We start from the raw sequence: 24,685 nt of genomic DNA on the forward strand, positions 1-24,685 counted from the left end.
TCTAGTGCTTTTTGAAGTGTGTTTTGGGTCATTGTCCTGCTGAAAGACCCATGACCTCTGAGGGAGACCCAGCTTTCTCACACTGGGCCCTACTGTCACGCTCACGCCTTGGCTGACAGGCGTGAGCCGGGGGGTTTGTGGCCCCACTGCGCCACAAACCAGACTACCCTGGAAGGGGCGTGACTACAACAGCTACCTCGGTCTTCACTGGAGCCTCTGATGGTGAGGTCAGGCTTGTGCGGCAGGTAGCTGTCGGGTGCCACTCCAGGGTGGTGTCTGGCTGTGGCTGCTGATCCCACTCGGGGACAAGTCACTTGGACAGGTGTGACTAACAGGCAGGCTGAGACACTGGGCAAGCAGGCACGGCTTGGTACACTGGCAGGCAGGCACGGCTTGGAGACACGGCTTGGAGACACTGGGCAAGCGGGCACGGCTTGGAGACACTGGGCAAGCGGGTACGGCTTGGAGACACAGAGCAGGTAGGTGATGGCTTGAGCCACAGGGCTAGCAGGAGTAGTATATGAGAGAACGGGTTTAGACCTGTTCACACAGGAGGTGCAGGTATGGATATAGGCAGGAAGGAGTGTGGAATATGAGGGAACAGGTTTGGACCTGTTCACACAGGAGGTGCAGGTATGGATATAGGCAGGAGCCTGTTATGAATGAGTCACCGTAGGAGGCAAAAACAGAAATGCTAGCTAAGTCCAGAAAACCAGAGAAGTTGGCAGCTATCAGATTGCAGACCCCTGAACCTATCAACACAACTAGCAGTAGCCGTGGGGGGTTCCTACGATGACCTAGACTCCTCGATCACAGCCGGAGAACTGCCTACCCTAAAGACAGAAAGGGAAATCTAAACTGCCCCAGAGCAGACCCCAAAGTAAAAGGCAGCCCCCAACATATAATGACCGTGAGGCAAGAAGAAAGAACACTAACACAGACAGAAAGATAGAATGAGCAAAGACGGGGCCCAAGCTAACTAGATAGGAAAGGACAGGAAGGCTGCTGTCTGCAATCCGTGAAAAACCCTACAAAAATAAGAGCCAACAAACTGACAGTGAAAAAAGGCCCTGAAGACGCTAAGCTTCAAAAAGCTATGTCAGTACTCAGGAATATTCTGAAGACAGAGCAACAGGCAAAAGGAGATTCAGCTCACCCCAGCAGGGAATGGCAGAATCCAGAAAAGCAAGGCAAACAAAAAACAAAACACAAATGCTAACAGGCAAAGCAGAAAACTTAGCTTTAGAGGAGCAGGAATCAGACTGGTCTCCTAGAAGTCCACAGAGAAATCACCCGCAGGGCAGAAGGGCGTCGGCAGCCTTATATCCAGTCCGTGACTCCACTCAGCCAGTCATCATCATTAGGCTCAGGTGCCTGATAATCAGGCTCATTACCTTCCTTTACCAGAATAGGGAGCTCACCAGACCTCAGTGACGAAGGGGAAAATGAACTCACAACAGTACCTCCCCCTTGAGGAGGGGTCACCGAACCCTCATCCACGCCACCAGGGCGACCAGGGTGAGCCCGATGAAAGGCACGCACCAATCTTTTGGCATGAATATCTAGCCAGACGGGAATCCAGTATTTTCTCTACCTCATTCCATGTTACCTTCAACCAAAACAGGGTCCGGAGGTGCCACCCCAGGAACAACTGGTTCAACAAGGACTTATGGAACACATTATGGATCTTAAATGTGACAGGAAGAGCCAAACGAAGAGACCGGATTAATAATCTCCAAAATCTTGTAAGGTCCAATAAATCTGGGCTTAAACTTAGGAGAAGCCACCTTCATAGCAATATTTTTTGATGATAACCACACCATATCACCAATCTTAAACTGGGGACCAATGGTCCTATGTCGATTGGAAAACCGCTGGGCCTTTTCTTGGGAGAGAGATAACTTATCCACCACTTGGTCCCAGATCTGGTGCATTCTCTCCACCACAGTGTCAACACCTGGGCAGGCAGAAGGCTCCACCTGCCCTGAAGAAAATCGAGGATGAAACCCAAAGTTACAAAAAAAAGGTGACATCAAAGTGGCAGAACTAGCTCTATTATTTAAAGCAAATTCGGCCAAGGGCAAAAATGAAACCCAATCATCCTGATCAGCGGAAATAAAACATCTCAAATACGACTCCAAGGTCTGGTTTGTTCTCTCTGTCTGCCCATTGGTCTGAGGGTGAAAAGCAGAGGAGAAGGACAACTGAATTCCCAGCTTGGAACAGAAAGTCCTCCAAAATCTAGACACAAATTGAACTCCTCTGTCAGATACAATGTTCTCAGGAATCCCGTGCAAGCGAACCACCTGTTGCAAAAACAGGGGCACCAACTCAGCGGAAGATGGCAACTTAGGGAGTGGTACAAGAAGAACCATCTTAGAGAACCTATCACAAATCACCCAAATAACAGTCATTCTTTGAGAGACCGGCATATCAGAGATGAAATCCATTGAAATATGGGTCCATGGCCTCCTGGGGACCGGCAAAGGCATCAACAACCCACTAGAGCGAGAACAAGATTTAGACCGGGAGCAAGTCCCACAGGACTGTACAAAATTCCTGACATCATGAGACAAGGTGGGCCACCAAAAAGAGCGACTCACCAGATCTCTAGTACCAAAAATACCTGGATGACCAGCCAATGCAGAGCAATGAACCTCAGACATCACTCTCTTCTTCCACTGGTCAGGAACATACAACTTTCCACTGGGACAACGCTCAGGTTTGTCCTCCTGGAACTCTTGCAGAGCAAGTCTCAAATCTCACCAGGTACTCAAAATGTCCCTCCGGAGTTTTAAACGCCGTCTTCCATTCATCCCCCTGCTTAATGCGGATAAGATTATACGCCCCCCTGAGGTCAAGCTTGGTAAACCAGCAAGCACCTCTAACTCTAGAGAATAGATCCGAAATCAGGGGTAACGGATACTGATATTTAATAGTAATTTTGTTGAGGGCACGATAATCAATACAAGGCCTTAAAGAACCATCCTTTTTGGCCACAAAAAAAACCCCGGCACCTAAGGGTGAAGAGGATGGTCTAATATGACCCTTCTCCAATGCCTCCTTAATATAGGATCGCATAGCCTCGTGCTTGGGTACAGATAAATTGAAGAGCCGACCCTTGGGAAATTTACACCCCGGGCTCAGTTCAATTGCACAGTCATAACTCCTATGAGGAGGCAAAGATGCAGACTCATTCTCACTAAATACATCATAAAAGTCCGCCAAATAGTCAGGATCATCATGCGATTGAGGTGAGGTGGAAAAAAACGGAGCCTCACTAAAGGCACACCGACAACCCCAACTCACCACAGACACAGATTTCCAATCCAAAACTGGATTATGAATTTGCAACCAGGGAAACCCCAGAACAACGGCATCATGCAGACCATGCAACACCAAAAATCTGCAATTTTCTTGATGGTCTGGGGCGACCCGCATGACCACCTGGGTCCAAAACTGAGGTTTATTTTTCGCCAAAGGAGTAGCATCAATCCCCCTCAAAGGGATAGGCGTCTGCAGAGGTGTCATCGGAAATCCACAACGTTTGGCAAAATCCAAGTCCATTAGGTTTAGCGCTGCTCCCGAATCCACAAAAGCCTTGGCGGAAAATGTGGACAGGGAGCAGATCGGAGTAATTGCCAGAAGAAACTTAGGTTGAACACCACCAACAGAAAACGTGTGTGCAAAGCGTTTCTCTCGTTTAGGACAAACAGAAATAATATGCGAGGCATCTCCACAGAAAAAACAGCTTATTACGCCTTCTGAACTCCTGACGTTGCGCCCTAGACAAAACTCTATCACATTGCATACTGTAGGTTCAGACGTCTGTTCAACCGGTGGAAACACCTCTCGTGCAATCCTGCGTTCACGTAAACGCCGATCAACCTGAATGGCTAATGACATAGAATCGTCCAGACCAGAGGGAACAGGAAATCCCACCATAGTATATTTTACGGCTTCTGACAAACCCTTCCGAAAGAGAGCAGCCAAGGCATTATCATTCCAGGTAGTAAGGACCGCCCACTTTCGGAACTTTTGACAGTACAACTCTGCAGAATCTCGACCCTGGTTCAATGCCAACAAGGTCTTTTCAGCCTGATCAATAGCATTAGGTTCGTCATACAACAACCCCAAGGCTTGAAAGAATGCGTTCACTTTAGTCAGAATAGGATCATCTGTGTCATGGTCACTGTCAGGACGCAGATGTTTCCGCAAGGCGAACCCATGTGACACACGTGACCCTGGATACACCGCCTCCAGTGGGGCGAATTTAAATAATAAAACGTGCAGGTGGATACGCCGCCTCCACCTGGCGAATTTGGGTATTACACTTTATACATACAATAATCAAATAATAAAGGGGGAACCTGGGAAACTATAACAATGGTGGGCCCTGCGATAGGGAATGGGGAAATGGAGACCTCCTAAGCTCCCCTGAGCCAGTGTCCCTGCACTCCTTACATTCCCTAAACAGGCTTCGCACCTGTCGCCGCACGCGTACCTTAACGCCCTTGCTCACCCTGACCCTTAACCCTCACTAGGGAATGGGTCGGTGCGGAGACTAATCCCACCACTGCACTAATAACACACATGAGGAAAGAGACAATACAGGGGAAACACCACTTAGCTTTGCTCTGTTGCGTGCGCTCCTAGCAACAGAGCCCTCCACCTGAGTGCATCTTCTCCTCCACCTGGATCCATCACCATAACAGGATCCTTCACCTTAGTGCAGCCTTGGAGCAGAGTCCAACACCAGTTGCAGCTGCTTAGAACCAGAGTCCCAAGGAAGTGTTCAGCTTCTGCCACGAAGTCAAGCATGCTTGAGTCCAGCTCAGCGGCCAAGTCCCACATGGTGAGTGCCACTCTCCATAGTAGCCACTCCACCAGACCATGCAGACACTTCCCGCTGACTCCATCACTGTGACCCCACCACGCCATGCCAGCCCTTCGTCCAGACACCATAGCTGCAACAAGTCCCCCCTGGCTAAGCTGCGCAGGACTCCTCACCAGCTCCATCCTTCCTCCAGGCTCTCCACTTCAAAGTGAAAGCAATCTCACAATATCACAGGCACTGATTGCACACCTCTAGCACACCTTTATAGGGTGTCACACCTGATACCTAATTAAGTGCACAAAAACCCAAAGTGCAATACCACAACCACCACCGGGGACAGTCAAAACATCTTTGAACTTAACCAAAGTAAAAAAAGTTCACTTTGTGCTTTTAATACCGCCAGATCCAACACTGGATCATGACAATCTGGTTTCAAAGAAAACGTCCAATCCTGGGGATCGCCACGCAGCAAAGAGATGACAATTTTAACCTGCTGCGTGGAGTTCCCTGACGAGTTAGGCTTCAAGGCAAAAAATAATTTACAATTATTTTTGAAACTCAAAAATTTAGATCGATCCCCAAAAAATACATCAGGTGTAGGGATCTTTGGTTCAACAGCATGCGAACGAGCAAGGTAGGCAGAAATTCCCCGCACTTCCGCAGCAAGCTGCTCCACATGATCAGACAATTGCTTTATCTCCATTGAGAGAAAAAAAAATTCCCCCTACAGCCTCAGAGATATAGAGGAAAGAATATACACCTTTTTTTTTTTTTTTTGGCACAATTCTTTCCTGCTATTGAGTACCTAGGATCTGCGGTATGGCGGGTGATTCTGTTATGAATGAGTCACCGTAGGAGGCAAAAACAGAAATGCTAGCTAAGTCCAGAAAACCAGAGAAGTTGGCAGCTATCGGATTGCAGACCCCTGAACCTATCAACACAACTAGCAGTAGCCGTGGGGGGTTCCTACGATGACCTAGACCCCTCGATCACAGCCGGAGAACTGCCTAGCCTAAAGACAGAAAGGGAAATCTAAACTGCCCCAGACCAGACCCCAAAGCAAAAGGCAGCCCCCAACATATGACGGTGAGGCAAGAAGAAAGAACACTAACACAGACAGAAAGATAGAATGAGCAAAGACGGGGCCCAAGCTAACTAGATAGGAAAGGACAGGAAGGCTGCTGTCTGCAATCCGTGAAAAACCCTACAAAAATAAGAGCCAACAAACTGACAGTGAAAAAAGGCCCTGAAGACGCTAAGCTTCAAAAAGCTATGTCAGTACTCAGGAATATTCTGAAGACAGAGCAACAGGCAAAAGGAGATTCAGCTCACCCCAGCAAGGAATGGCAGAATCCAGAAAAGAAAGGCAAACAAAAAACAAAACACAAATGCTAACAGGCAAAGCAGAAAACTTAGCTTTAGAGGAGCAGGAATCAGACTGGTCTCAAAGAAGTCCACAGAGAAATCACCCGCAGGGCAGAAGGGCGTCGGCAGCCTTATATCCAGTCCGTGACTCCACTCAGCCAGTCATCATCATTAGGCTCAGGTGCCTGATAATCAGGCTCATTACCTTCCTTTACCAGAATAGGGAGTTCACCAGACCTCAGTGACGAAGGGGAAAATGAACTCACAACAGGAGCCGCAGGAGTGCAGAGTAGGCAGAGCCGCAGGAGTGCGGAGTAGGCTGGGCTCCAAGGGAGCCGGGCAGGCAGAGCGGCTAGGGAGCCGAGCAGGCAGAGCGGCGAGAGAGCCGTGCAGGCAGAGCGGCTAGAGAGCCGTGCAGGCAGAGCGGCTAGAGAGCCGTGCAGGCAGAGCGGCTAGAGAGCCGAGCAGGCAGAGCGGCTAGAGAGCCGAGCAGGCAGAGCTGCGAGGGTGCAGATGCACAGATAAAGCTGCGAGGGTGCAGATGCACAGATAAAGCTGCGAGGGTGCAGATGCACAGATAAAGCTGCAAGGGTGCAGATCCACAGATAAAGCTGCGAGGGTGCAGATGCACAGACAGGGAGGACACAAGGAAAGACATGGCAGAGAAGGAACCACAAACAAGGAGACTGACAGACAGAGGTAAGTGTTATGAATGAGTCACCGTAGGAGGCAAAAGCAGAAATACAAGCTAAGTCCAGAAAACCAGAGAAGTTGGCAACTATCAGATTGCAGACCCCTGAACCTATCAACACAACTAGCAGTAGCCGTGGGGGGTTCCTACGATGCCCTAGACTCCTCGATCACAGCCGGAGAAATACATAGGCCTAAAGAAGGAAAGGGGAAATCTAAACTGCCCCAGAGCAGACCCCAAAGCAATAGGCAGCCCCCAACATATAATGACGGTGAAGCAAGATGAAAAAACACTCACACAGATAGAAAGATAGACTGAGCAAATGATGGGGCCCAAGCTAACTACATAGGACAGGATAGAAAAGCTGCTGTCTGTAATCAGCCAAAACCCTATAAAAACAAGAGCCAACAGCTGATAGGGAAAAAAGCAAGATGAAAATACTAACACAGACAGAAAGATAGACTGAGCAAAGACGGGGCCCCAAAACTATCTAGATATCAAAGGACAGGAAGGCTGCTGTCTGCAATCTGCCAAAACTCTATCAAAAACATAAGCCAACCAGCTGATATGAAAAAGGCCCTGAAGCAGCTAGGCTTCAAAAACTGAATCAGCACTCAGGTATTTTCATAAGACAGAGCTAAATGAATTCAGCACACCCCAGCAGGGAATGGCAGAAATCAGAAAAACAAGGCAAAAACAAAGTCAAGCACAAAAGCAAAAGGCCGAGCAGCAAACTTAGCTTTGGAGGAGCAGGAATTCAGACTGGTCTCCAAGGATCCCACAGAGAAATCACCCGCAGGGAAGAAGAGCGTCGGCAGCATTATATCCAGTCCGTAACTCCACTCAGCCAGTCACAATCATCAGCCTCAGGTGTTTGACAATCAGGCTCACTACCTTTCTTTACCAGAAGAGGGAGTTCCTCGGGCCTCAGTAAAGAAGGGGAAAATGAACTCACAACAGGTAAGACTGAGTTCAGACAGAGACACAGGGACAAAGACACAAGGACCAGGATATTCTGCCTCCTGGCAGGCGGACAGAAAACAGACAAGGCACTGGGAACAAGACTCAAGGGCCAGGATATTCTGCCTCCTGGCAGGCATACAGAGAAGTGCTAGGCAAGGTACCAAGACACAGGAATACGCAGCAAGAGCCTTCAGAGAAGGCAAGACATAGGACAGGGCCTGGCTAGCTCAGCAGCAAGGAGCTAACTGAGTTTAGACATTGCACAGGCAATGTTTCCGTGGGAGTGGCGAAACTAAATAGTCAAGGGCTCTAGGTGATTGGTAAGGGACAGATTACACAGGTGCACCCTGACTGCATAAGAACCAGAGAGTTCAGGCGGCGCCCCCCTATACACACAGTCTGGAAACATGGAGAGCAGAGGCACAGAGCTGGCAACAGACAGAATTCACAGCATGGCTTGAAGCAGAAAGTAAGCTGGTGTGCGGGGGATGGGAGGCCATGCAGTGATGCCAGCAGGGTTGTTACAGTACCCCCACCTTTACGGCCCCTCTTCCTCAAGCGTGCCAGAATGACCTGAAGGAGTATGGGACCACACACAGTCCAGGCTGACAGGGCATCCTTCTGGTGAGATGAAGTATGTGTGCCATCCGGAATCACCGAGTGCCAAGTTTCTTGGTGCCCAACAGCTTCCAACACAGAGGGTAGAAGGACTTCTTCCTCCTGATTGGCAGAAGGCAGGGACCTGGAAGCTTCAGACTTGACCCCTAAATCAGCCGGCCAACTAGAAACAGAAGACACCTTCACTGAGTCCAACTTCAGCCCGACATGCCAGAAAAATTGGACCTCCTCCTCCCGATTGGTGAGAAACGGAGATACGTAGGTCACTGTTCCAAACTCTTCACCCACCTGCCAAATGGAAGCCGGAGGCATACATACAGGGAGCCACTTCAGCCTGTTACCCTGAAAAAACTGGACCACATCTTCCTGGTTAGAGGATGAGTGAAGCTCTGTCTTGGGACCTTCACCCCTAGGCCACAGGGGAGCTGAAGGCATACACTCTGGATCCATCTTCAGCCCTTTATCCTGGGGAAGACAATCAAGAGGCAGGGGTGCTCTTGGGAGCAGAACACTGGTATAGTCGCTGGGGATGTGGGAGGAGACTGAGACCGCCTCCCCCTCTTCAGAGGCATCCTCACACCTTGACTCGGCGACTAGCAAACCAGGCGAAGAAGACAACCTTGCTGACTGAATGCGACGCAAGGGAACCAGACACCTCTTGTCCCTTGGTTGTTTCAAGTGTGGTGCCTTGCTGGGTCTCCAAACATAAATGGGCATCAGGATCTCTGGTTCAGAATGACCCATGGGAATACCAGACAGCCAATGGAAGACAAACGTCTTCGTATACAAAGCTCCGACCTGGAGCTGTAGTTGTCCTTGCAGGACTAGACTGTTCTCAAAGAGGGCTCGGCCACCTTTAGACGATGCCCACGCCGGGTTCTGGAGCTGAAGAATGGAGATCACACACCGACTCTGTGTGGCTGGTGGCTCGAACACCCCAAAGCTCCCAGAAGGCAACGAAACAGTCATAGGCTTTAATGGAGAGGGAGGACTCTCACCAGGGGCAGCCTCTCCTTCTGACCCAGGGTTCTGGAGTACGAGCTTCACAGGACAGAGGACAGATTCCGGCTGCAACTTGGCCCGCTTCTTCTTCTTAGACCTCTTGGATCTTGCACGGGAGGCCGCATCGGCAGACTGTGGAACGGGTGATGGCTGGACAGTCATAGGTGGTTGAGACGATTCACCCACAGGTTCCTCTTGTCTCTGGAAGCTTGGAGGAGAAGACTTTTCAAGAGCAGCTGGACGAGGCATGTCGAACACTTTACGGAAGGCCCCCAGGCTCATGACGACAGGGTCCCCTGCTTCCCAAAGGGGACAGATCCACATCAAGGCATCACCAGCTAGGTAGGACATGATGTATCCCACCTTGACCCAGTCAGAGGGGAAACAAGCTGCATTCTGCAGGATGTAGTGCCGGCATTTCTTCAGGAACCCTTGGCACTCTTTAGGGTCCCCATAGAACCTAGGCGGGTCTGCTGGGTCGTGCTCTTCATAGGCCAGGAGCTGATTGTAGAGAGCATTGGAGACGATGATTGGTTCAGAGGTCTCCACAATCGGAACCACGCAGGACGGAATTTCCTCTGGTTGCTCATACTGGCGGAATTCAAGTTCATGATGCTCTGCGAGCGGAAGGACATGGGACTCAGCGGGGACCATGGCCTGTGCAAACTGTCACACTCACGCCTTGGCTGACTGGCGTGAGCCGGGGGGGTTTGTGGCCCCACTGTGCCACAAACCAGACTACCCTGGAAGGGGCGTGACTACGACAGCTACCTCGGTCTTCACAGGAGCCTCTGATGGTGAGGTCAGGCTTGTGCGGCAGGTAGTTGTCGGGTGCCACTCCAGGGTGGTGTCTGGCTGTGGCTGCTGATCCCACTCGGGGACAAGTCACTTGGATAGGTGTGACTAACAGGCAGGCTGAGACACTGGGCAAGCAGGCACGGCTTGGTACACTGGCAGGCAGGCACAGCTTGGATACATGGCTTGGAGACACTGGGCAAGCGGGCACGGCTTGGAGACACTGGGCAGGTAGGTGACGGCTTGAGACAGGGCTAGCAGGAGTGGTATATGAGAGAACGGGTTTAGATCTGTTCACACAGGAGGTGCAGGTATGGATATAGGCAGGAGTGCGGAGTAGGCAGAGCCGCAGGAGTGCGGAGTAGGCTGGGCTCCAAGGGAGCCGGGCAGGCAGAGCGGCTAGGGAGCCGAGTAGGCAGAGCGGCTAGAGAGCCGTGCAGGCAGAGCGGCTAGAGAGCCGTGCAGGCAGAGCGGCTAGAGAGCCATGCAGGCAGAGCGGCTAGAGAGCCGAGCAGGCAGAGCTGCGAGGGTGCAGATGCACAGATAAAGCTGCGAGGGTGCAGATGCACAGACAGGGAGGACACAAGGAAAGACACGGCAGAGAAGGAACCACAAACAAGGAGACTGACAGACAGAGGTAAGACTGAGTTCAGACAGAGACACAGGGTCAAAGACACAAGGACCAGGATATTCTGCCTCCTGGCAGGCAGACAGAGAAATGCTAGGCAAGCTACCAAGACACAGGAATATGCAGTAAGAGCCTTCAGAGAAGGCAAGACATAGGACAGGGCCTGGCTAGCTCAGCAGCAAGGAGCTAACTGAGTTTAGACATTGCACAGGCAATGTTTCAGTGGGAGTGGCGAAACTAAATAGTCAAGGGCTCTAGGTGATTGGTAAGGGACAGATTACACAGGTGCACCCTGACTGCATAAGAACCATAGAGTTCAGGCGCCGCCCCCCTATACACACAGTCTGGAAACATGGAGAGCAGAGGCACAGAGCTGGCAACAGACAGAATTCACAGCATGGCTTGAAGCAGAAAGTAAGTTGGTGTGCGGGGGATGGGAGGCCATGCAGTGATGCCAGCAGGGTTGTTACACCTACATTATGCTGCAAAATTTGTTGGTGGTCTTCTGACTTCATAATGCCATGCACACGGTCAAGCAGTCCAGTGCCAGAGGCAGCAAAGCAACCCCAAAACATCAGGGAACCTCCGCCATGTTTGACTGTAGGGACTGTGTTCTTTTCTTTGAATGCTTCTTTTTATCTCCTGTAAACTCTATGTTGATGCCTTTGCCCAAAAAGCTCTACTTTTGTCTCATCTGACCAGAGAACATTCTTCCAAAACGTTTTAGGCTTTTTCAGGTAAGTTTTGGCAAACTCCAGCCTGGCTTTTTTATGTCTCGGGGTAAGAAGTGGGGTCTTCCTGGGTCTCCTACCATACAGTCCCTTTTCATTCAGACGCCGACGGATAGTACGGGTTGACACTGTTGTACCCTCGGACTGCAGGGCAACTTGAACTTGTTTGGATGTTAGTCGAGGTTCTTTATCCAACATCCGCACAATCTTGCGTTGAAATCTCTTGTCAATTTTTCTTTTCCCGTCCACATCTAGGGAGGTTAGCCACAGTGCCATGGGCTTTAAACTTCTTGATGACACTGCGCACGGTAGACACAGGAACATTTCAGGTCTTTGGAGATGGACTTGTAGCCTTGAGATTGCTCATGCTTCCTCACAATTTGGTTTCTCAAGTCCTCAGACAGTTCTTTGGTCTTCTTTCTTTTCTCCATGCTCAATGTGGTACACACAACAACACAGGACAGAGGTTGAGTCAACTTTAATCCATGTCAACTGGCTGCAAGTGTGATTTAGTTATTGCCAACACCTGTTAGGTGCCACAGGTAAGTTACAGGTGCTGTTAATTACACAAATTAGAGAAGCATCACATGATTTTTTGAACAGTGCCAATACTTTTGTACACCCTCTTTTTTATGTTTGGTGTGAAATTATATCCAATTTGGCTTTAGGACAATTCTTTTTGTGTTTTTTCATTTAAGACAAATTAAATGAAGATAATAATACCAAAGAATTTGTGTTTGCAATCATTTTCAGGAAGAAACTGAGTATTATCTGACAGAATTGCAGGGGTGTCAATACTTTTGGCCACAACTGTACACACAAGACTTTTAATACGGTACTGCTGTGCATGTACGCACACCTCTGCTGCATATGGACAAGACCTGACACTGTACTGTGGTGCATGTGGACAAGGGCTCACACTGTACTGTGTTGCATGCATACACACACCTCTGCTGCATATGAAGAAGGGCTCACACTGTACTGTGGTGCATGCACGCACACACCTCTGCTGCATATGGACAAGAGCTCACAATGTACTGTGGGGCATGCACACACACACATCTGCTGCATATGGACAAGGACTCACACTGTGCTGTGGTGCATGCGCGCACACACACACCTCAGCTGCATATGGACAAGGGCTCACTCTACTGTGTTGCATGCACACACCTCTACTGTATATGGACACTGTGCTGTGGTGCATGCGCACACACACACACCTCTGCTGCATGTGGACAAGGGCTCATACTGTACTGTTGCATGCACACACCTCTGCTGCATATGGACAAGGGCTCACACCATGGACCAGGACAGGTGATCCTATTTAGTTTAAGGGCCTTCCATGAGGTCACAAGCGGTAATATGCCTGCAAACAGCTTGAAAGTGTGGGAGGTGCAATAATATAACTACAACTGGTACTGAACAACTCACGAATAAAACTGATATAGGATGCCTGCAGAGGTGCCTGTGCGTGCATGCACCACAGTATAGTGTGAGCTCTTGTCCATATGCAGCAGAGGTGTGTGTGTTGGCATGCATGCACACACCTCTGCTGCATATGAAGAAGGGCTCACACTGTACGGTGGTGCATGTACACACACACCTCTGCTGCATATGGACAAGAGCTCACACTGTACTGTGGTGCATGCATGCACATGCACCTCTGCAGGCATCCTACATCAGTTTTATTCGTGAGTTGTTCAGTACAGTAGAGGTGTGTGCATGCAACACAGTAGAGTGAGCCCTTGTCCATATGCAGCTGAGGTGTGTGTGCGCGCGCATGCACCACAGCACAGTGTGAGTCCTTGTCCATAAGCATTTAGTTTAAGGACCTTCCATGAGGTCACAAGCGGTAATATGCCTGCAAACAGCTTGAAAGTGTGGGAGGTGCAATAATATAACTACAACTGGTACTGAACAACTCACGAATAAAACTGATATAGGATGCCTGCAGAGGTGCATGTGCGTGCATGCACCACAGTATAGTGTGAGCTCTTGTCCATATGCAGCAGAGGTGTGTGTGTTGGCATGCACGCACACACCTCTGCTGCATATGAAGAAGGGCTCACACTGTACGGTGGTGCATGTACACACACACCTCTGCTGCATATGGACAAGAGCTCACACTGTACTGTGGTGCATGCACGCACATGCACCTCTGCAGGCATCCTACATCAGTTTTATTCATGAGTTGTTCAGTACCAGTTGTAGTTATATTATTGCACCTCCCACACTTTCAAGCTGTTTGCAGGCATATTACCACTTGTGACCTCATGGAAGGTCCTTTATCTAATTAGGATCACCTGTCGTGGTCCATGGTGTGCCTTTTCAGAACCTGCACCGTGGAGAAGTCTATGCAGGTTGTGTTCAGTTTCCGCCCCTCATAGATCAGTGTTAGGCATGGGGAGAAAGACTTGTAAGGCTGCACAGTTCTTACTGTGATGTTATACAAGCACTTCTCTTGATCACAGAGGAGGCCTCTTCCAGACTAAAAGGTGCACACAATTTTTTGCAAGTTTTTTTTATTTCTAAAAAGAGCATCTTATAGTCAGAAAATTATGGTAAAATGTTGGTGTACATTTAAGTGTTAAAACTGCATGACTGTGAAATTCTCAAAGTATAATTTTATTTATTTTGGGACATTTAAACATTCACCACTTTCTTTTTGATTTAGATTAGAATGTGCTTTATGGATCTGGATGCTATATTCAAGGATCTAAAGAAGAGTGATCTGATGCCAATGACTACAGCCATGTCCTCCACTAACTGACTTTAATTGAACATTGGAGATCAGGAAGTTTAAATGGATGCTGGCTTTTCAACAAACTTTGCATGAATCAATAGTACAATTGAATGGAAGATAAGATATTAAAGTATCATTGAAATCTGCTACTTTCTCCACTTAATGTAGAGTTTAGGAGGCAGGGGAAAAATTATCTCTGAAATTCTGCCCAAATCTGTCTTTGTCAAAACAAGATGGACAGCTCACTGACGCATCAGATTACACCACCTATTAACCCTTTCAAACATGGGCGTAATGGTACTTATTGCGCAGGGGTGCCCATGTGTGGAGAGGGCCCAAAATCATAATTCCCTCCACATGTGCAGTAGATGCCATAGCCAACATCTGTTTCTCATGGCAGTGGCCAAGACTAAGAGCAGGTCGCTGCTGTTAACCATTTAGACGCTGCTATGAAATTCTGAAATTATCGTTTGGCGTCGATAAGTTACCAGGGCAGCCTGAGACCTGCTGGTGGGTCAGTCTCTGCCATGTTGGTTCTCCTTAGCAGTTTCATAGAAGACTGTGCTTTACACTATACACTGGAATACTATGGCTTTGCAGTACATAGTAGTAGTAATAAGCGGACGATCGCAGGTTCAAGTCCCTTTTGTATTCAAAAAAATAGAGCAAAAAAATATATATTTTTTAATATCTGAATTTACTCCATTTTTCTCCCATTAAAAATAATGAAATGTAAAAAAAAAAGTCTGGTATCACCATGTCCTTAATAATCTGGTCTATCAAAATATAAAATTAACCTAAACGGTAAACGCTATAAAGAGAAAAGAACCTTGAAATTCCAGAATTGCATTTTTTTCAGTCATCACATCTACTAAAAAAAGAAAATAATCAGTCAAAAGTTGGTATGTATTCCAAAATAGTATCAATGCAAAAGTCATTTTGTCACAACATCCACGGAAAAATAAAAATGTTACAGGTCTCAGAAAATGATGATACAAACCTCATAACCTCATATATATATATTTTTTTTTTTTTACAAACGTAAGTTTGTTACTACTCGAATAAAAAAAAAACCTATGCAAGTTTGTTTGGTATTAATCCTACTGACCTGGAGAACAGTGTTGCCCGGATATTTTTACCACGCAATGAACGCCACAAACAATGTTGGAGTTATATTTTTTTCACCATTTCATCCCACATTTTTGCCCATATTTTCAATACACTTTATGATAAAATTAACGTCAGTCAAAACAGCTTATATCCCCCTTCAAACACACCCCACCAAATTCTCATATTGCTACAGTGGGGAAAAAAAGTATTTAGTCAGCCACCAACTGTGCAAGTTCTCCCACTTAAAAAGATGAGAGAGGCCTGTAATTGACATCATAGGTAGACCACAACTATGAGAGTCAAAATGGGAAAACAAATCCAGAAAATCACCTTGTCTGATTTGGCAAGATTTATTTTCAAATTATGGTGGAAAATAAGTATTTGGTCACCTAAAAACATGCAAGATTTCTGGCTCTCACAGACCTGTAACTTCTTCTTTAAGAGGCTCCTCTGTCCTCCACTCATTACCTGTAGTAATGGCACCTGTTTGCACTTGTTATCAGTATAAAAGACACCTGTCCACAACCTCAAACAGTCACACTCTAAACTCCACTATGGTGAAGACCAAAGAGCTGTTGAAGGACACCAGAAACAAAATTATAGCCAATGAGCTGGGAAGACTGAATCTGCAATAGACAAGCAGCTTGGTTTGATGAAATCTACTGTGGGAGCAATAATAAGAAAATGGAAGACATACAAGACCACTGATAATCTCCCTCGATCTGGGGCTCCACGCAGGCTTTCACCCTGTGGGGTCAAAATGATCACAAGAATGGTAAGCAAAAATCCCAGAGCCACACGGGGACCTAGTGAATGACCTGAATAGAGCTGGGACCACCGTAACAAAGGCTACCATCACTACGCCGCCAGGGACTCAGATCTTGCAGTTCCAGACATGTCCTCCTGCTTAAGCCAGTACATGTTTGGGCCCAGCTGAAGTTTGCTAGACAGCATTTGGATTATCCAGAAGAGTATTGGGAGAATGTCATATGGTCTGATGAAACCAAAGTAGAACTGTTTGGTAGAAAACAAACTCGTCGTGTTTGGAAAAAACAGAATGCTGAGTTGCATCCAAAGAACACCATACCTACTGTGAAGCATGGGGGGTGACAACATCATGCTTTGGGGCTGTTTCTCTGCAAAGGAAACAAGACGAATGATCCGTGTACATGAAAGAATGAATAGGGCCATTTATCGTGAGATTGAGTGCAAACCTCCTTCCATCAGTGCTGTGTTGTGCATAAATATGTGATTCTTCAGATTTTGTATTAGTCAATGCCCGATGAAGACACCTGAGTAGTCTAGAAAGCTTGCAATTTGTTACCATCTTTTCAGTTAGCCATTAAAAGGTATCAACCACTGAGGACTCTCAATTCTGAATATTTTTCCATCAGAAAGGACATTGAAGATGAAACATGAATGGGTCCTTCAGCATGATAATGATCCCAAGACCACCGCCAGGGCAACGAAGGAGTGGCTTCGTAAGAAGCATATGAAGGTCCTGATTGGCCTAGCCAGTCTCCATATCTCAACCCCATAGAAAAACTTTGGAGAGATATGAAAGTCTGTGTTGCTCAGTGACAGGCCCAAAACATCACTGATGTAGAGGAGATCTGCATGTAGGAGTGGGCCAACATACCACCAACAATGTGTGCCAACCTTGTGAAGACTTACGGAAAACATTTGACCTCTGTCATTGTCAACAAAGGCTATATAACAATATATTGAGCTGAACTTTTGTTAATGACCAAATACTTATTTTCCACCATAATTTGCAAAATAAATCTCGCCAAATCAGACAAGGTGATTTTCTGGATTTGGTTTCTCATTTTGACTCTCATAGTTGTGGTCTACCTATCATGTCAATTACAGGCATCTCTCATCCTCTTAAGTGGGAGCACTTGCACAATTGGTGGCTGACTAAACACTTTTTCCCCACTTTATGTTGATCGAAAAATAAAAAATTAAAGGAGGAAAAAACAAAAGTTCAAAAAATTGTCCTGCCCTTAAGCGTTTAAAGTCTAAACAGAGGGGAGGAGCAGAGGCACACAATTGTGCTGCTACTTTTTAGTCTTACCTCAGTGCTGGATTCACAGCCACAATACTCATTACTTCTTTATGATTTCCTCCTTGCTTCTTCTGAACATGTGCCATATAGAGACAGAATAGCAGTAGAATTGAGCGAATTTAATCGGGTCAGGGCTTATTCGGCGAGCTATAGTAGGATCAATCCATCTATTTGAGCATGTAGGTCATAGGAAGCTGAATAAAATGATACCTTGATATCTGTGATCTGATGTGTTATTCCAGAGAAATACATGTTTTTCTTATATGTAATTGAGCTGCTGAGGACTATGGGCCAGACACAGATCTGCTTAAGAATCTGCCTCCAGAGACTATTTTAAATAAAAGGAGGATGTTACCAGTGTGATGTGAAATGGCCACTCTGAACTCGCTGCAGAGCTGTATGTGATTATACCTGACACATCTGCAGGTAGCTCTCAGTGCTTCAGCTTCCATCTCACAGGCAGTCAGGGTTGTAAAACAGCAGAGCTGTGAGAGTTGAAGCAAATGTGTAAGAAGACAAAGTACAGGTCTGCTGTTCTGTGATAGTTCCATGTCTCACATTGGTAACACCTCTCTCATTTGAAATAAGATTTAGAGGCAGATTCTCATGCAGATCAGTGTCCAGCCCATAGTCCTGAACAGCTCATTTACATATTACAGAGAACTCCATGTTTTTCTTATAAGACATTGGGTCACAGATATCAAGGTATCATTTTAATCAGCTTCCAATTACCTCCGTGACCATTTAAACAGCTCTGGAGTTGATCCTACTGACAGATTCCCTTTAAATGGAATATCTGGGACTTAGGTTATTTTTTTGCTGTGGAGCTAAGAACTTAAAGGAAGGTAGTTGCTTACTACCTGCCTATTCTAACCCAGTAATGATCTCAGCCAGCTCAGAACGGACCGCTCTTGCCAGCGATTTTTGTGCTTCCGGTGATGTTTCGTCAGCAAAGCAACTTCTTCATTTCCACTCTTTGTCAATGAGTTGTCACTGTCAATATCATGCTGATTGACCGCTGACTCCCCGCTGCCTAACTTTTGGGGAAACGGCTGTCAATCTGCGTGACATCGGCAGTGACACCATGTGGACAGGATTAATATTCACCGCACACACAAGTGGAATGACTTGCATAAAGAGTAAATTGTATTGTGATACAAACAATAGGCCAGGCAGCAGATTTACATATGCGATTATAAGTGACTTTTCGACCCTACCAGGGTCTTAATCATATATCGCTGCAAGAAAAATAAATAACGTGTATAAATATAAACACAGTGTACAAAAATTAATTAAGCACAAAAAATAAAGAATAAAAGATCATCCCAAGTACATAGTGGAGAAAAATAGGAGAAGTACACATGGAAATATGCACAATATATACAATGAGCACAGCTAAAAATTGGAGATAAAATTATACATTTTATGGCACAGCATAGATTCTTCTGTAAAGAACAAAACAGAGACCTGAAAAAAGAGGTACTGTATTTTTCGCTTTATAAGACGCTCTGGATTATAAGACGCACTCCAAATTTTGAGGAGAAAAATAGGAAAAAATATAATCCAGGCGTCTTATTGCTTACCGCTGTCGCCCACTCTGTACCTGGTGCTGCCGCCACCGCGCTGGGTCCCCCGGGTGCTGCCGCCGCGCTGGGTCCCTCGGGTGCTGCCGCCGCCGCGCTATGTCCCCCGGTGCCTGCCGCCGCTGGGCTCTGTCCCGTGCTGCGTGGGGGGACTCTGCCGTTCCATCCATGCCTGTGCGGTGGATTGCTTCCTGGAAAATGGCCGCTGCGCAAGCGCAGATGGAGATCTCGGCAATGTAATCTCGGGAGATGAGATTTCAATGCCGAGATCTCCATCTGCGCTTGCGCGGCGGCCATTTTCCAGGAAGCAATCCACCGCACAGGCATGGATGGAACGGAAGAGCCCCCCACACAGCACAGGACAGAGCCCGGCGGCAGGCACTGGGGGACACAGCGCGGCGGCAGCACCCGGGGGACCCAGCATGGTGGCACAATAAAAGGTACATTTGCATTGTAAGACGCACCCCTATTTTCCCCCGAAATTTGGGGGAAGAAAAGTGCGTCTTACAAAGCGAAAAATAAGGTAATCATTATCTGAAGTTTCAGTGCATATATGAAAATAGAGCACAATGGTGCAGAAAGGGTAAAGAGCGGTCCCATAGGCTGCAATGAATTATAGCATGGTAAGAATATAAATTTCTCATTTTTCTTATATTTTCATTCTTTATTTTTTTATTTTATTTTATCTTTATTTTTGTTTCCATCCGCAGCATTAGCACAGCATTGCGGAATCCCATAGGATTGCATGGGATGCTGTTTTTTTGCGTTTTCGCGGCAAAATCGCACTGTAAAAACCGCCGCGAAAACGTGAAAAAACCTGAACGTGTGAACCCAGCCTTAGAGAGTAGTCTTCAGCTCACCATATACATGTTTGATTACATAAGGTTTCAATCGCATCACACTTCGTGATAAGCTATTCCACAGTAAAAATCATGCTCTCCGACTAAGCAGCCGTATATCTCCGTCTCTTATGTAATCGTCATCTAGAAGGATTTGTCTTCTACATACATTCTTATGAACTTTACAGTATAAAGTAAGTAAATGAGGTTAAATAGAGAAAAAGAAACAGGGTGATAGAAGAATGCTCTAATTCGAGGAGAGATAGCGGACTTGGCGGCTGATTATTATTATTTCCAACTACTTAGATAGGCCTTCAGCAATGGCGTTATCCTTTCCTTGTACCATATTATAATCCTCAAAGTGTATAGGTCATCTGCTTGAATGTTTCAACTACTTGTCTATGTGGTGGTCTGTTGCCCTTTTAACTTTATGTATTCGTCAGTTTCTCTATATAATACCTATGGAGCCCAGATCTCCCTACATTTAGCCTGCGAGAGATGTGCGCGAGACACTATTTCTTCTATATCTTCTTTATATTGCTTTCATCATACATGTTGTAGAAATTACTTGCCAGATAGTAGACAAAAAGAGCTTGAATTTTGACAGATTAATATTATGGTGGCTTGTGTATTTGTCAGATATGATAATAAATATAGACTCAAGATTTATTCTCTAGTGGCTGATTTTCTTATAAAATGGAACAAGTAGAAACATTGTGTAATGCAGAAAAAAGCATCGGAATGATTAAAAAAAGCTTTTAGAACACCACCTGCTGTTAAGAAAACATATCACAGAATAATAAGGAAAAGAAGGAATTTGTCCTACCAGTAATGCTATTTTCAGGAGTCCATCATGACAGCACCACCTGAAGGTAGTCCTTCTTATCCTTGATAGGGACAGGAACACGGAAGAGTTTAAATGTCCCCTCCCCACCACCACCCACCAGTGATTTTTTTTTTTTTTTTTTTAAGTACCACAACAGGATGGATGCAATAATGTGCTTATTGAATTTCCTTCTACATACGTTTACCTCTCATAGCAGATAGGAAATCCAAGGGAGGGGATATAAGGTGTGCTGTTACAATGGAATCCTGGAAATACCATTACGTATAGGACTTAATATCTACTTTCCGGGACGGACCTCCTGACAGCACCACCAGGAGAAATACCAAATAACTTTTAGGGCGGGATCACTGCTTGAAGGACTTTCCCCCCAAAGGCTGTCTGTTGGTTTGACAGAACGTCCAATTTGTAATATCTACAAAAGTAAAGTTTGAACAGGTTGCTGCTCTGAAGATCTGATCTACTAAGGCCCCTGCTCTCTCTGCCCATGAAGTTGATATTGCTCTTGTTGAGTGAGCTCTGATTTTCTCTGGGTGAGAACGTCCTACTGTAACGTAAAGAGTTGATTGATGTTTTTATCCACCTAGCAAGCGTAGATTTCGCTGCCTTCTTTTCTTTGTTTTTCCCCCAAATTGTATGAAGAGGTTTGAGTCGATTCTCCAAGCTTTTGTGACAAGTATTGTAGGACCATTCTTCTGAAGTCCAAAGAGTGGAATGAAAACTGCTGATTTTTATAATTTTGGCACAAGGAAGGCAAGATAATAATAACTCTTGTTTCTGTGGAAGTCAGTGAGCAGCTTGGGTAGAAATACTGGATCCAATCTCAGAATTATACAGTTTGTATTTTCAAGTACGGATCTTTAACCCCTTTACCCCCCCCCCCCCCCCCCAGGGTAGTTTGCACGTTCATGATCGGGCCAATTTTTACAATTCTGACCACTGTCCCTTTATGAGGTAATAGCTCTGAAACGCTTCCATGGATCCCGGTGATTCTGACATTGTTTTCTCGAGACATATTGTACTTCATGTTAGTGGTAAAATTTCATTGATATAACTTGTTTATTTGTGAAAAAAATGGAAACTTGGCGAAAATTTTGAAAAAAAAACTGTTTACTTTACATCACCACAATTTTGGAACCCCAATTTTTTTTTTGTTAGGAAAGGGTTAAAACTTGACCAACGATTTCTCATTTTTGCAACACCATTTTATTTTTACGGACCACATCAAATTTGAAGTCACTTTGAGGAGTCTATATGATAGAAAATACCCAAAAGTGACACCATTTTTAAAACTGCACCCCTCAAGGTGCTCAAAACCACATTGAAGAAGTTTATTAACCCTTCAGGTGCTTCACAGGAATTTTTTTTGAATGTTTAAAAAAAAAAGAAATTAACATTTAACTTTTTTTCCACAAAAAAATTGCTTCAGGTCCAATTTTTTTTATTTTACCAAGGGTAACAGGAGAAATTGGACTGAAAATGTTATTGTGCAATTTGTCCTGAGTACGCTGATAGCTGATATGTGGGGGGAACCACTGTTTCTGCGCATGGCAGAGCTCAGAAGGGAAGGAGCGCCATTTGACTTTTTCAATGTAAAATTGGCTGGAATTCAGATCGGATGCCATGTCACGTTTGGAGAGCCCCTGATGTACCTAAACAGTGGAAACCCCCCACAAGTGACCCCATTTTGGAAACTAGACCCCCTAAGGAACTTATCTAGATGTGTGGGGAGCACTTTGAACCGCCCCAGTGCTTCACATAAGTTTATAACGCCCGGGCGTGAAAAGAACAAAATCATATTTTTTCCACAAACATGATCTTTTAGTCACCAAATTTTTTATTTTCCCAAGGGTAACAGGAGAAATTGGACCCCAAAAGTTGTTGTCGAATTTGTCCTGAGTACGCTGATACCCCATATGTGGGAGAAAACTTCTGTATGGGCACACATCGGGGCTCGGAAGGGAAGTAGTGACATTTTGAAATGCAGACTTTGATGGAATAGTCTGCGGGTGTCATGTCGCGTTTGGAGGGCCTCTGATGTGCCTAAACTGTTGAAACTCCCCACAAGTGACCCCATTTTGGAAACTAAACCCACTAAGGAACTTATATGGATGTGTGGTGAGCACTTTGAACCCCCAAGTGCATCACAGAAGTTTATAACGCCCGGGCGTGAAAATAAAAAAATCATTTTTTTTTCCACAAAAATGATATTTTTCCCTCAATTTTTTTTATTTTCCTAAGGGTAACAGGAGAAATTGGACCCCAAAAGTTGTTTTGCAATTTGAACCTGTGTAGGCTGATACTCCATATGTGGGGGTAAAACACTGCTTGGGCGCATGGCAGAGCTTGGAAAGGAAGGAGCACCATTTGACATTTTCAACGCAGAATTGGCTGGAATTGAGATCAGATGCCATGTTGCGTTTGGAGAGCACCTGATGTGCCTAAACAGTGGAAACCCCCCAATTCTAACTCCAACCCTAACCCCAACACACCCCTAACCCTAATCTCAGCCCTAACCAGAAAATGGAACTAAATACATTTTTTTTTTTATTATTATCTTTCCCTAACTAAAGGGAGTGATAAAGGGGGTTTGATTTACTATTTATGGAGGTTTTTAGGTTTGGCAGCTGTCATACGCTAAAAGACGCTTTTTATTGTAAAAATAGTTTTTGCATCACCACATTTTGAGAGCTATAATTTTTCCATATTTTGACCCACTGAGTCATGTGAGGTCTTATTTTTTGTGGGACGAGTTTGTTTTTATTGGTACCATTTACGGGTACGTGACATTTTTTGACCGCTTTTTATTCCGATTTTTGTCATGCAGAATGAACAAAAACCAGCATTTCATGAATTTCTTTTGGGGGGTGCGTTTACACCGTTCCACGTGCGGTAAAATTGATAAAGCGGTTTTATTCTTTGGGTCAGTACGATTACAGCGATACCTCATTTAGGTCTTTTTTTATGTTTTGGCGCTTTTATGCAATGAATGCAATTTTATATCAAATATAATTATTTTTGCATCGCTTTATTCTGCGAGCTATAACTTTTATTTTTTCGCTGATTATGCTGTATGGTGGCTCGTTTTTTGCGGGACAAGATGACGTTTTCAGCGGTACCATGGATATTTATATCTGTCCTTTTGATCGCGCGTTATTGCACTTTATGTTCGGCGGTATGATAATAAAGCATTGTTTTTTGCTTTGTTTTTTATTTTTTAAGGGGTTCGCTAAAGGGGTTAACTAATGGGAGAGTTTTATAGGGCGGGTTGTTATGGACGCGGCGATACTAAATATGTGTACTTTTATTGTTTTTTTTTTATTTCCAAAAAATGAATTTATTAGGGAATATTTTTTTTTTTTTTTAATTTATTTAGCGATTTTTTTATAAATTATTTTATCAATAAGAGCTGCCAGCACGCAGGTTTCTAAGGTACACATCGGGCAACTAAATGACGCGCGCCGCTTAGTAACTCGATATTTACCTTAGAGACCAGCTCCCATCGCCTGCTTAGAGCGCTGGGAGCCTCGCTGATCGTTGGCTCCCGCTGCCACATGCAGCGACGTGCGCTGGCCAGCGGGAGAGCAATGATGAAAAAATGGCCCAGGACGATGCTGCACGATCAGCGATACCCGGCAGGGGGGCCGATCGCTAATCCCCGTCACAAAATCAGCGATCTCGCTGTGTGTGAAGGGGCCTTAACTCTTCCACCCAGAGGTTCATTGAATATCTGGCAACATAAGTGGTGGCTATGTTTGCTTTAATGATAACCGAGGAGGCTTCCCAGGCTTTCTTAAGGAGGTCTTCTGATCTCTTCTCCTTTGGATTCTTAATATTGAATGAGTCTTCAAATAGAATGGAGGTCTTC

The 24,685-nt window shown here is 45.7% G+C and overlaps 1 protein-coding gene across 3 annotated transcripts in view; it reads left to right on the forward strand.

The window, feature by feature from the left end:
* The window catches only part of CFAP73 (cilia and flagella associated protein 73), a 72,819-nt gene extending 58,300 nt beyond the window's left edge, over nucleotides 1–14,519 (forward strand). For all 3 annotated transcript variants that reach the window (XM_073554112.1, XM_073554113.1, XM_073554114.1), the window contains one exon: nucleotides 14,305–14,519. In XM_073554112.1, coding sequence (XP_073410213.1) covers nucleotides 14,305–14,400 — 96 coding nt within the window. In that variant the 3' untranslated portion in view covers nucleotides 14,401–14,519. The remainder of the gene's footprint in view (nucleotides 1–14,304) is intronic.
* Nucleotides 14,520–24,685: the final 10,166 nt, after the last annotated feature.

The sequence above is a fragment of the Dendrobates tinctorius genome, unplaced genomic scaffold, assembly GCF_039654945.1.
Source record: "Dendrobates tinctorius isolate UK_male_01 unplaced genomic scaffold, ASM3965494v1 ptg000206l, whole genome shotgun sequence".
In the NCBI taxonomy this organism is placed as follows: Eukaryota; Metazoa; Chordata; class Amphibia; order Anura; family Dendrobatidae; genus Dendrobates; species Dendrobates tinctorius.